Raw genomic sequence first — 12,135 nt, 5'->3', positions numbered from 1 at the left:
GATCAGACTGGGTAAAATAAGCAAAATAAAAATGAAATCACTTTTTAAAAATTGAAATCACTCCTATCTGTGTACTGTACCACCAACTTGATAATCAGGTTTTTAAAATTTCATTTTGCATTAAATTTTTATGGATTGCTTTTTTAAAAGTTCCATTTTCTTTAGAAAATCCCATAATATTTACATGGTTTCAAAGTCGAATCAACATAACAAGGTATATTAAGAGAATTTTGGTTTTTACTTTTATTCTTTTTTTTTTTTTTAAAGAGAGAGAGAGAGAGGAGAGAGAGAATTTTTTTTTAATATTTATTTTTTAGTTTTCGGCAGACACAACATCTTTGTTGGTATGTGGTGCTGAGGATCGAACCCGGGCCGCACGCATGCCAGGCGAGCGCGCTACCGCTTGAGCCACATCCCCAGCCCTTTACTTTTATTCTTAAACATTGTTTTCTTCCTCTATACATAATTGTTTAAAAATCTTTTATCTTGGGCTGGGGTTGTGGCTCAGTGGTATAGTGCTCACCTGGCATGTGCGAAGCCCTGGGCTCAATCCTCAGCACCGCATAGAAATAAATAAATAAAATAAAGGTATTGTGTCCAATTACAACTAACTAACTAAATATTTTTTAAAAATCTTTTTTTCTTTTGAACTCGGGTTTACTTAGACCACATTGCAAGTGCGCACATACACACACACAATCACCCATACACACACACACACACACAATCACCCATACACAAACACATTCTCCCTGGGGTAAAGAGACTTCCCTATACACTGTTCTCCACCTTGCTTCTTTTTACTTTCAGAACATCCTGAGATTACTCCCTAGCTTTTTGTTGTTGGTGGTGGTGGTGCAACACTCCATTGTGTGGATGTTCCATGGTTCACACAACCTCCTGATGGTCTTTATCTCCAGCCTTCGGCTAGACCGAATGGCCTGGTGCACATACTTTGCAATGTCTTTGTGACAGACACCTCCAAATGGGACTATATCTTTACCCTGCCTGTTTTCCTGTAGAGAGCCAGAAGGCTGACCTGTCAGAGGGGACAGTGGAGAGGCTGCCCTCCTTCAGCACTTCAGGAATGGGTGCTGACCTCATCTCCCAGGCAGGGGCCTCACCTGGGCAGGTGGATGGGGTTCTTGGCCCAGGCCAGGTACCTCTTGGCCACCTGCTGCTGCCCACAGAGGTTGAAGCCAAAGATCCTGAGACATCCAGTGAGAACCCTGGGACTCGCCTGGAATTGTCTGCAGCATCTAACAGGGTCATCGAGGCCCCCACCAGCCAGGATGTTACACCAAGTACAAGACAAGGAACATCATCCAGCAAGTTTGATCCTCAGTCCTCAGAAGAAGTCTTATGGTTGACTTCAGGGCCCAGTTCTGAGCCCCCAAGGGCACCAGCTCTCTCCAGGGCAGCTTACAGTGGTGGAGAATCTCCGCTAAGGTAAGGGTTGCTCTTCTGTGCTGGGCAGCGGGTAGAATTAACTACAGTCCCTCAGAGGCAGCATGGCAATGGGCCAGTGACACATGCTGAATGACCACTGTATGCCTAGAGCTAGACTAGCTTGCTGAGGGGAAGACCCTGTGTTTTTTTGAAGATTAAAGCACCGGTTGTCACCTGCTGCCCCCTACAGTTATCTGGAGATTTAAAAAATACCAACGCCCAGACATTCTGAGTCAATGATTCTGGAATGAGTCTTAGACATGGTTTTTGTTTTAATTTGTTCTTTTTAGCTATACATGACAGTAGAGTGTTTTTTCTTTTACATATTATTATTCATACATGGAGCATAACTTATTCTAATTAGGATCCCATTCTTATGGTTGTACATGGTGTGGAGTTAAACTAGTTGTGTATTCATATATGAACATATGAAAGTTAAGTCCAATTCATTCTGTCTTTCCTGTTCCCACTCCCTCCCTTCCTTTCAGTCTCCTTTGTCTAATCCAGTGAACTTTGATTTCTCTCTCCCCTTCCTTATTGTGTGTTAGCATCTACATATCAGAAAGCACTTTCGGCTTTGTGTTTTTTTGGATTAGTTTATTTCACTTAGCACGATAGTCTCCAGATCCATTCATTTACCGACAAATGCCATAATTTCATTCTTCTTTATGGCTGAGTAATATTCCAGTGTGTGTGTGTGTGTGTGTTTGTGTGTGAGAGAGAGAGACATTATTTATCCATTCATCTGTTTAAGGGCACCTAGGTTGGTTCCATAGCTTAGCTGTTGTGAATTGAGCTGCTATAAACATCGAAGTGGCTGTGTCATTGTAGTATGCTGATTTCAAGTCCTTTGGGTATCTACCAAGGAGTGGGATAACTGGGTCAAATAGTGGTTCCATTCCAAGTTTTCTGAGGAATCTCCATACTACTTTCCAAAGTGGTTGCACCATTTTGCAGTCCCACCAGCAATGTATGAGTGTACCTTTTCCCCCACATCCTTGCCAACATTTATTGTTGGCCATTCTGACTGGAGTGAGATTAAATCTCAATGTAGTTTTAATTTGCATTTCTCTAATTGCTGGGGATGTTTAACATTTTTTTCATATATTAACTGATCGTATTTCTTCTTTTGTGAAGTGCCTATTCAGTTCCTTTGTCCATTTATTAATTGGGTTATTTGTTTCTTTGGTGTTAGGTTTTTTGAGTTCTTTTTTTTTTTTTTTTTTGGTACTGGGGATTGAACTCATGACCACTGAGCCACATCCCCAGCCCTATTTTGTATTTTATTTAGAGACAGAGTCTCCCTGAGTTGCTTAGCACCTTGCTTTTGCTGAGGTTGGCTTTGAACTCTCAATCCTCCTGCCTCAGCCTCCAGAGCTGCTGGCTTGAGTTCTTTATATGTCCTGGAGATTAATGCCCTGAGGTACAGGTGGCAAAGATTTTCTCCCATTCTGTAGGTTCTCTCTTCATGTTCTTGATTGTTTCCTTTGCTATTGAGAAGCTTTTTATTTTGATACCATCACATTTATTGATTTCTTGATTTTACTTCTTGCACTTTAGGAGTATCATTGAGGATTTCACTTCCTAAGCTGACATAATGGAGATTTAGGCATACATTTTCTTCTAGTAGTTGCAGAGTCTCTGGTCTAATAACTAGGTCCTTGATCCACTTTGAGTTGAGTTTTGTACAGGGTGAGAGAGAGGGGTTTAATTTAATTTTGTTACATATGGATTTCCAGTTTTTGCAGCACCATTAAAAAATGTTGAAAAAATGTTGAAAAGTCTATCTATCTTTTCAGATGTTGAAAAGTCTATCATAGCAGGCTGTCAACCCAGAGGCTTTCAGGAGGATTATGGCAGGGGTTTTATAGGTGGAGTTATGGCAGCCACCCTGACCCTTAGAACATGGCCTCTGACCATGCTCAGCAGTCAGTGTGGGAGAATGAAGAACCTGCTGACTCCCAACCCCTGTCCCCAGGCCTGTATTTGTCACCTTTGTGGGATGGCACATTCACATCCCCCAGCAGCCTCTTCTGGGCATTGAAAGTTTCTCTCAGATGAACTTCATCCCTTTGTGATTGCCCTGGGCTGCCCTGACCTAAAACTGAGACCCCAAGGCCTGGCTCAGGGAGGAAGCCTGGTTTGTGTTTGCTGTGGTGACTGGCAGAGAAGTCCAGATCATCTGTCTGCTTTTGTTCTGGAAGGAAATGGGAGCTTCCCAGGAGACCTGACAGCCCCAGGGAGGGATTCCAGGCAGGCATTCCTGGATTCAGGCCAGGGCCGTAAATATGGTATCTGGGGCTGGGGGTGAACTTTCCATGAACTCGGTAGAGGCCCAAAGCGATTCTGAAAAGATCTGTATCTCAGTTTCAGCCCTGAGCTGAACTTCAAGCATACTGGATTTACAGCGGGTCTGGGTAGTGGGGAGGTCACTACCTGTCCTTCCTCCCCTAGCACAAGAATATATTTTGAGGACAATGGATTGGAAGTCAAGCATCAACTGTGATTTGTAGGGGCTGCTCTGTAGTCGTGCATGCAGTACATCCTGAGGCAGTATCTGAACTTGGTGGTACAGAATGTTGCAGTTAATTAAAAATGCCTGCCATGGGTGTGCCAGACAGTAGATGAGAAAGTTTGGGACACTCAAAATGACCTGGCACTGCATGGCAGTGGTTTTAGGGTCATCCTCTGTCCTTCTGTAAGGGAAGACATAAGAGGGAGTGGTGATTGCTGACCTTGTCGACTGACTACCTGGATATTCCTCTTGCAACTGACTAGTCACAGGTTCCCATGTCCCTTGACCTAGGCTAGGTTTGGGGTGGCTTAGCTTAGATGCCATCCTTCCCAACCTACCCTTCATCACTGACCCACACATAGTCTCACAGGGCACAGTTTTAGAAGGATTTCTATACCTCCTGCCCAGTGCTTCGCTGTGAACAGGCTGCCAAGTTTCTCAGACAACCCACCCAGGTCAGGCACTGCCCTCAGAGGACCAGCAGCTCAGTGGAGGTAGGCCTGCAGCTGCTAGAGAAAGGCCTCATTATTTATTTTTCATTGTGAGAAAAATATATACCAAAAAATTTACCATTTTAACTTTTTTCCCCCCAGTGTTGGGAATGGAACCCAGAACCTTGCACATGCCAGTCAGGTGCTCTAACACTGAGCTACACTCCCAGCCCATCTTGACTAATTTTAAGTGTACAGTTCCATAGTGTTGTATGTGTTCACAGTGTTGGGAAATAGAGCTCCAGAACATTTCTTTCTTGCAAACTGAAGTTCTGTACCCATTAAACAACTCCCCATTTCCCACTCCCATTTCCCCTGCCCCTGGCAACTGCTATTCTACTTCCTATCTCTATATACTTGACTACTCTATTTATCTCATATCAGTGACATCATGCATTATTTGTCCTTGTGTGACTGGCTTATTTTACTTCATATATTGTCCTCAAGGTTCATTTGTTTTGTACCAGGTGTCAGAATTTCCTTCCTTTTTAAAAGGCTGAATAATATTCCACTGTTTGTCTTTCCCACATTTTGTTTATCCTTTGACCCATCAGTGGACATTTGGGTTGTGCCACTTTTTGATTGTTGTGAATAAAATTGCTATAAATATGGGTTTCAATTCTTTTGGATATATACCCCAAAGTGGAACTGCTGGAACATAGAGTAATTCTATTTTTATTTCTCCTGATGTCCTGTGGGGGACAGTGGTGGTCAGGTCTCCAAGGAGACAGGAGTTGGAGTCTCCCACCATAAGCCCTAAATTTCTAATTTTACAGATGAGAAAATTGAAGCCAAGAGGCCACTGTCAGTAAGTGGCAGCAGTAGGCCTTTGAACCCAGGTCTGTACTAACTATGGAGTCTTTGCTTTTAATCTCAGGGCCATATTTCTCTCTGCTTCAGAATCTCCATCCATGTGCAAGAGATGGATACTCCCGGGGAACTTCTTGTGACACGACGGGGCAGCCTCAGACCCACTCCTTCTGCAGAGGTTCCAGCAGCTGCTCATCCCAGTGAGCAGGACTTGCCTGGGCCCAGGTGCTGCTCCGAAGCTCCTGGGACTGAGCTGGGAGAACAAAACCCCAAAGAAGCCAAAGAGTTTACCCCACTGCAGAAGAGAAGCATCGAGGCGGGAGCAGATGCTGAGGAGAAGCAAGGGCCTGTGGCTGAGCCTGCCACAGGACCAAGCTTCACCAGGAGGGACAAGGGAGATGACCCTGCTGGGACCTCAGCCCTGCAGCAGGACAAAAGCTTAGGAGCAGGACATCCTGAACCTGGGAATGACTGTGCAGCTGGGGTCACTCCAAGAACTGAAACAGGAAGGAGGACACCCCCAGATGATGGGGCTGGCAGCCTGGTTCTGGGTAAGTGAGGCTGCTGCCTGACTTGACACAAGGCCAGAAGTGAGTGGATTGGGAGGCTATATTCCTGGGGCTGCTTTCTGCGGCTTTCAGGGTTGGTTAAGCAGGTCTGGGAGAGTCCAAGACTTGAGAACAGCCTACTTATACATCCTGGGGTTGGACACCAAGGCACAGAGACAGAAAGACTGAAAACTCTGATCAGCTTGGTATTAGGGTAGGAGGGACCCATGTGGCCCATCTGGGTATATTTCTCAAAACCACCTGCTGCCTGAGCTTTCACCATTGGTATTACTTTGGTTTGAGACAGGGAAGACTCCTGTCAAAAAAAAAAAAAAAAAAAGATGACATTAACTGGTATATATAACCATCATTGGCCATTTGTGACCAGGAAGCTGATTTTCTTCAGGACAAGGAGGAGGTACTAGGACTGCTAACCTGCTTACCATCCCAGGGTGGTGGGAGGCATCCTTGTGTTCTTGTGATCCCGAGGCTCTAAACCCCTCCATCCCTGGGGTTATCTTCCTTTGTCAGAGTTTGCAGAACATTGTGAGTGATCCCTGCAGCCAGAGAGCCAGCAGCATTCTCCTATGACAAGCTCTGAACAAATGCCAATCCAAGCCCCTGATCTCCTGCCTCAGCATCTTCCAGCCCTTCATGTACAAATTGGTTTATGTTATTGTGTTTGATGCATATTCTGGATTCTGTTTTATTTCTTTACTCTATTTCATGAAACATTTCTAGGAATTCCTGTCACCTCTGAAGGACAAGAAAACCCTAAGTCATTAGTTTTGATCTTTCCAAGTATAGGCTATCCTTTATTTCTCCTCCAGATCCACCTGTGCCCTTGGAGCTGCCTCTTAGGGGCTCCATTGCAGGCTGTCTGGCCTTTGGTTAGAATCAGCTGAAGGTGAGAGAAGAGAAAGGATGGGGTGTTTATTTCTACAGCTGCCTCCCTATCACATCATCTTTTCTGATCTCTGTAGCCCTCTTTTGCCTTTAAAAATAGTCTCCTCCTTAAACTCTGCTCGCTCAACCTTTCCAGTATGCACTGTTTCCTGCAGGCTTGCACTAACCCATCCAGGATTCCCCTTCTAGACCTCATGAGCAGGCTGCCAAAATGTCTTGACCTTGCAAACAGCACTGTCCTAGTGGCCAGGAGACTTGGGTTTGCCTCCTATCACTGTCACCCTATGTAATCTTGGACCAGTCCCCTCACCTCTTTGAGACTCAGCTTCCTTCTCTGCCAAATGGGTGGCTCAAGTAAGATTATTCTTGAGAAGGGGCTTTCAAATCCTTGGGTTGTAGGAAAGGCAAAGGGCTTGTTACCTGGTAAACCAAATGTAATTGAGTGGGTCTGGGATGGGTGGCTGCATATAGGAAACTCACCGATCTCTTGTTTCCTAAACAGATGACAGCCCAGCTCCACCAGCCCCTTTTGAACACCGGGTGGTGAGTGTCAAGGAGACCTCCATCTCAGCAGGTTACATGGTGTGCCAGCATGAAGTCTTGGGAGGGTAGGTAGGCTGTCTGCCTTGATAAGGGGTGGGAGGAGGAATAGCAGGGCAGAACCACTTGAAGAATGAACTGGGGCACTGCTAGGTAATTCTCAGGAACTGGTTAATTGAACCAAAGCCAGGAATGGGATATCCTTTAGAGCATGAGAATGGGGTGAAGAGACTATCCCTAGAGTGCAGGATGCCCACATTGTATGGATGAGGGGAAGTGAAGGGGGACCCATGTGGTACGATATGGGAGCATCTTGGAGATGGAAGGAGATCCAACATAGGTGCAGTGAGTATGCCCTCTCTGGTGCAGGATAGCTCATGTGGTGTGGAGTGGTGAGAGGCATGTTCCCTGGGGTGCAGTACTGGAGTAGGGCAGGGAGGGTTTCCCTTAGGGTGTAGAGTAGATCATATAGTGGGGATCATCAGGTTATTTTCTAGATGTCAGGGTAGCCCATGTGGTGTGGGGCCTATGACTAGGATAGTGCAAATGGTATGTGTGTGTGGGGGGGGGAAGGAGTAGGACCAGGAAGCTCAGGGGACAGATGGCTTACCACATGTGGGGTGAGCTTCTTGTACTCTCAGCCTGCTGTGTTCATGTGTCTGTAGGGGCCGGTTTGGCCAGGTTCACAAGTGCACAGAGAAGTCCACAGATCTCCCACTGGCCGCCAAGATCATCAAAGTGAAGAGTGCTAAAGACCGGGTAAGGCATCTGCCAGCAGATCCTTCTAGCCAAGCTCAGGACTCCCTCACTTCCTTCACAGCCCCCTGCACCCACATTGCCCCTCCATACTGAGTAGGGAAGCTGCTAACTTTCTTGCCTCTTTCCCATGACTCCTATACTCCACTCAGCAGTCACCTCACACTCCTCAGTTCAGACACACCTGCCTACATGTGGGGGTCATGGCATGGCTTCTGCCAAGAGGCCTGTGGGACCCTGGGCAATAAGGCTCATTAATTCTTGGGCCTTGGGTTTAGTATCTTTTGAAATGGGTGAATCAAATTTAGGTCCTTCCTATTGCAAAACCCTGGTTTGGGTGGTGAGGCAAGGAGACCTGGTGTGACAATAGGATATTTTTCAAAAAGGATGAGGGGTGTCTGTCTGTCTGTCTTGGGAGGTACAGCTCTCTCCTCTTTCTGACCTATTTGCTTGCAAATTCTTTCTCCTCTGGTTCTACAAGGAGGATGTGAAGAATGAGATCAACATCATGAACCAGCTCAGCCATGTGAACCTAATCCAGCTCTATGATGCCTTTGAGAGCAAGAACAGCTTTACTCTGGTCATGGAGTAGTGAGTGTCATAGACACGGGGCAGTGGCTTCTCCTCAGGTTAGGTGCAAGGTTGGATCTTAGAGCCTTTGTTTATTCTAAGCAAAGCTCTTTGTCTCTCCTCCCCTCACTGGAACACAGACAACCATGCAATCCCCCTTTTTTTCTGGCTTGGCTGCTTGAACCCCAGTGTGGGGCATGGAGGACAAAGCCATTTTGTTACAAACAAGTGGCTACTGAGCCTGATTTAACTTGCAGATATTTTGTTAGTTTGACCTAAAGAATTTTTGCTGATTTTGAATGAGTTGTTTACATTGGGAAATTTAGGTAATAGAAATTGGAAAATCTAGATATCTGGCTTTTCTTGAAAACGAAAAGAGTCTAGTAATGCTTGGCCTGCATTCCTTGCTAGAAACGGTGAGCTGGAGCTCTCAGTGACTGCCATTTGTGGACAGGACAGCCACTCATTTGCCGCAATGCCTACCATTTCCCACTACCCTGGGCATTGAAGTTATGGTCTCAGAGGCCATTTAGAATTAGGCTCATGTGGTTGTTTTGCTTTCGGCAGGGCTGAGGAGAGCAAATCATTTGTCATATGGTGTCTCTATCAAAAGAAAAACAAAAGACTAAGGATTGTGTGTTTTCATAAAATTTTTATCTCACATACGGTCAAATTTGCCCATTAAGGCTTCTTGCCACTTAGGAACTAGTTGGCTCCCCACTAAGTAGAAGAGTTTGCAGCCCTGATTTAGATTATTCAGAGTCAGGGATTATCAATCTGGAAGACCATCCCATACTTTTTGCCAGGAATGGGCTAGAACACAGGTATTCCAGAAAACTCAGATGGCAGTGGCAGTAGCCCTGTGACCCATGGGATACAGACAACTTTGTGTTCTCTTAGGCCATTGTCTTTTGGTCCTTGGCAAAAACGGTGGGCAAATCCTTTGAGAACTTTGCTTATTTAGCTGCCTGCCTCTCCCTTTCCTCTGTTAGTGTGGATGGGGGTGAACTTTTTGACCGGATCACAGATGAAAAGTACCATCTGACGGAACTGGACGTGGTCTTGTTCATCAAGCAGATCTGCGAGGGTGTGCATCACCTCCACCAGCACTACATTCTGCACCTAGACCTCAAGGTAAGTTCTAGGGATGTGGTAGGTGGGAGCCCAGTTTTGAGCCTCTGATGTACTCCCATCCCATCACTGAGAGCTCTGTTAATAGATAATCCTGGTTTCCCTTTCTGGCTCCCATATTTTCTAGTTCTAGAGCCTAGAGCAGACTAGTCATGTCAACTTCCTGAGCCTCTGTTTTTCCATCTGTAACTTGTGGATAGTTGTATCTTTTTAAGTATTATTTGAAGATTAAATGAGACAATAACTTTTTTCTTTAAAAATATCTTTAAGATTAATTTTTTAAAAGTTCAAAAGGTTACATATTCTAAATGTATATCAAATACACAGTATAGAAGTTCTTCCCATTCCACACTGAGAGCTCTCTATGAGCAACATAGCATGATACACAAACCTATAAATATACACAAAAAGGATCATATATATATGTATCTTGGTTTTGAGCTTCCTTTTTTTTTTTTTTGCAGAGGTGGTATTGGGGACTAAATCCAGGGGTATTCTACCCCTATCACAGAGCTATATCACCAGCCTTTTAAATTTTTTTGTTTTGTAATTTTGAGACAGGGTCTCACTAAATTTCTGAGGCTCACCTTGAACTTGGAATCTTCCTGCTTTAGCCTCCCAAGTCATGGGGATTATACGCATGTGCCACCATGCCTGGCTTAAGCTTACTTAAATTCAACAATACAGAGTAGACATCTTTCCCCATTCTTTTTAAGGGCCATGTGATATTCCATTGAATAAACATATTACACTTTCATTTGTCCCCTGAGGAGTGTTCTTGGTGTGACATGTACATAAAGTCCCAGGCAAAGTCCCTGGATGGTAGTTAGATAAATTTCTGTGATTTTCCATTCCATTGGACAAACATGAGGGTGTTTCTCTACAACTCATTTCAAGAAGGGAAAGAATTTCAATGTAGAAGATGGGAAGTGGTTTGATGCATCTGTAGGGCTGTGCTTTGCTCCTTCTGACCATTTTTCCTAATTGGCATCTAACTGTTAGGTTAGGATACTCAGAAAAATAACAGAGATGCTGGGGAACTGGCCTCAGTCTTCTTCTGCTCATTAGTACTAATGCCAAGGCTTCTGGGTCCATCTTTCTCTGTGGGGTAAAAAATTACAGAAAGCTTAGGAATATGCTCTGTAGTTCTGTGTCAAAGACCAACCAGCTTTGGGGGCAATTTCTGTGACCCCAATAATATAGTTAATTACCAAGGCCCATTTCCCAGTGACAAGATGGGACACATTGGTTTTTCTCCTGACTGGTTGTGAAACTTGGGAAAGTTCCTTGAGCTCACCAATTGCAAGATGGGGAATAAGAATACCTGAATAAGAATACCTATTTCCGGGGCTGGAGATGTGGCTCAAGTGGTAGCGTGCTTGCTTAGCATGCATGAGGCACTGGGTTCATTTCTCAGCACCATATAAAATAAAACAAAGATATCGTGTCCACCTAAAACTAAAATAAATAAGTAAATATTTTTTAAAAAAGAATAACTATTTCTTAGGAGTATTGTGTGGATTAAAAATGGTGGAAGAGTTTCTGAGCTGCACTGTCCAATACAGTGGCTATCAAGCACTTGAAATGTGGCTAGTTTAACTGAGGAATAAGATTTTAAGTTTATTAATTTTAATTTAAAAACTGATACTTGATTCAGTTATTGGAAAATTTTTAGTAGTATGTCTGGAACAACTTGGGTTTATTTTTTATCTACAAAGTTCATGGACTCTAAATACAAATAAAATAGCTCTGATGAAAACTTAGGATCTGAATTGAGATGAATTCTTTGGTTTAAAATACTGAATTCCAGGGGCTGGGATTGTGGCTCAGCAGTAGAGTGCTTGCCTCACACATGTGAGGCACTGGGTTCAATCCTCAGCACTACATAAAAATAAACAAAATAAAGGTATTAAAAATTAACAAACATATTTGTCTTTAAAAAATACTGAATTTCAGGGAACTAATGTGAAAAAAGAATGGAAAATATTTCCTTGATATTTTAGTATTTATAACCTATTGAAATGTTACTATTTTGGATGTATTGAATTAAATAAAATATTTTATTCAAATAAATAAATTCTAGAAAACATTTGGAGATGAATGAAAATGGAAAAAAAACCCCACCAGCATAGCAAAACTGATGGGATATATCTAAACCAGGAAGGAAATTTATAGTTGTAAATATCAGTATTAAAAAGAAAGAAATAGCTGGATATAGTGTCAACCACCTGTAGTCTCAGCTTCTTGGGAGGCTGAGCCAGGAGGATTGCTTGACGTCAGGACTCTATTAAAAAAAAGAAAACAGGAGTTGGGGCTGTAGCTCAGTGGCAAATGCTTGCCTAGCATGCATGAGGCACTGCGTTTGATCCTCGACACCACATAAAAATAAACAAATAAAATAAAGGCATACTGTCCATCT

At 43.7% G+C, this 12,135-nt stretch overlaps 1 protein-coding gene across 3 annotated transcripts in view; it reads left to right on the top strand.

The window, feature by feature from the left end:
* Positions 1-12,135, top strand: part of MYLK3 (myosin light chain kinase 3) — a 101,865-nt gene that overhangs the window by 70,928 nt on the left and 18,802 nt on the right. For all 3 annotated transcript variants that reach the window (XM_081273848.1, XM_081273847.1, XM_081273846.1), the window contains 6 exons: positions 1,023-1,449; positions 5,356-5,816; positions 7,222-7,327; positions 7,925-8,018; positions 8,497-8,606; positions 9,578-9,719. In XM_081273848.1, the coding sequence (XP_081129974.1) occupies positions 1,023-1,449; positions 5,356-5,816; positions 7,222-7,327; positions 7,925-8,018; positions 8,497-8,606; positions 9,578-9,719 (1,340 nt within the window). The remainder of the gene's footprint in view (positions 1-1,022; positions 1,450-5,355; positions 5,817-7,221; positions 7,328-7,924; positions 8,019-8,496; positions 8,607-9,577; positions 9,720-12,135) is intronic.

Source organism: Spermophilus citellus (genome assembly GCF_964194105.1).
Source record: "Spermophilus citellus genome assembly, chromosome: 18".
Taxonomy (NCBI): domain Eukaryota; kingdom Metazoa; phylum Chordata; class Mammalia; order Rodentia; family Sciuridae; genus Spermophilus; species Spermophilus citellus.
The sequence above is the reverse complement of the archived record's forward strand: the minus strand, read 5'-3'. Positions and strand labels throughout refer to the sequence as shown.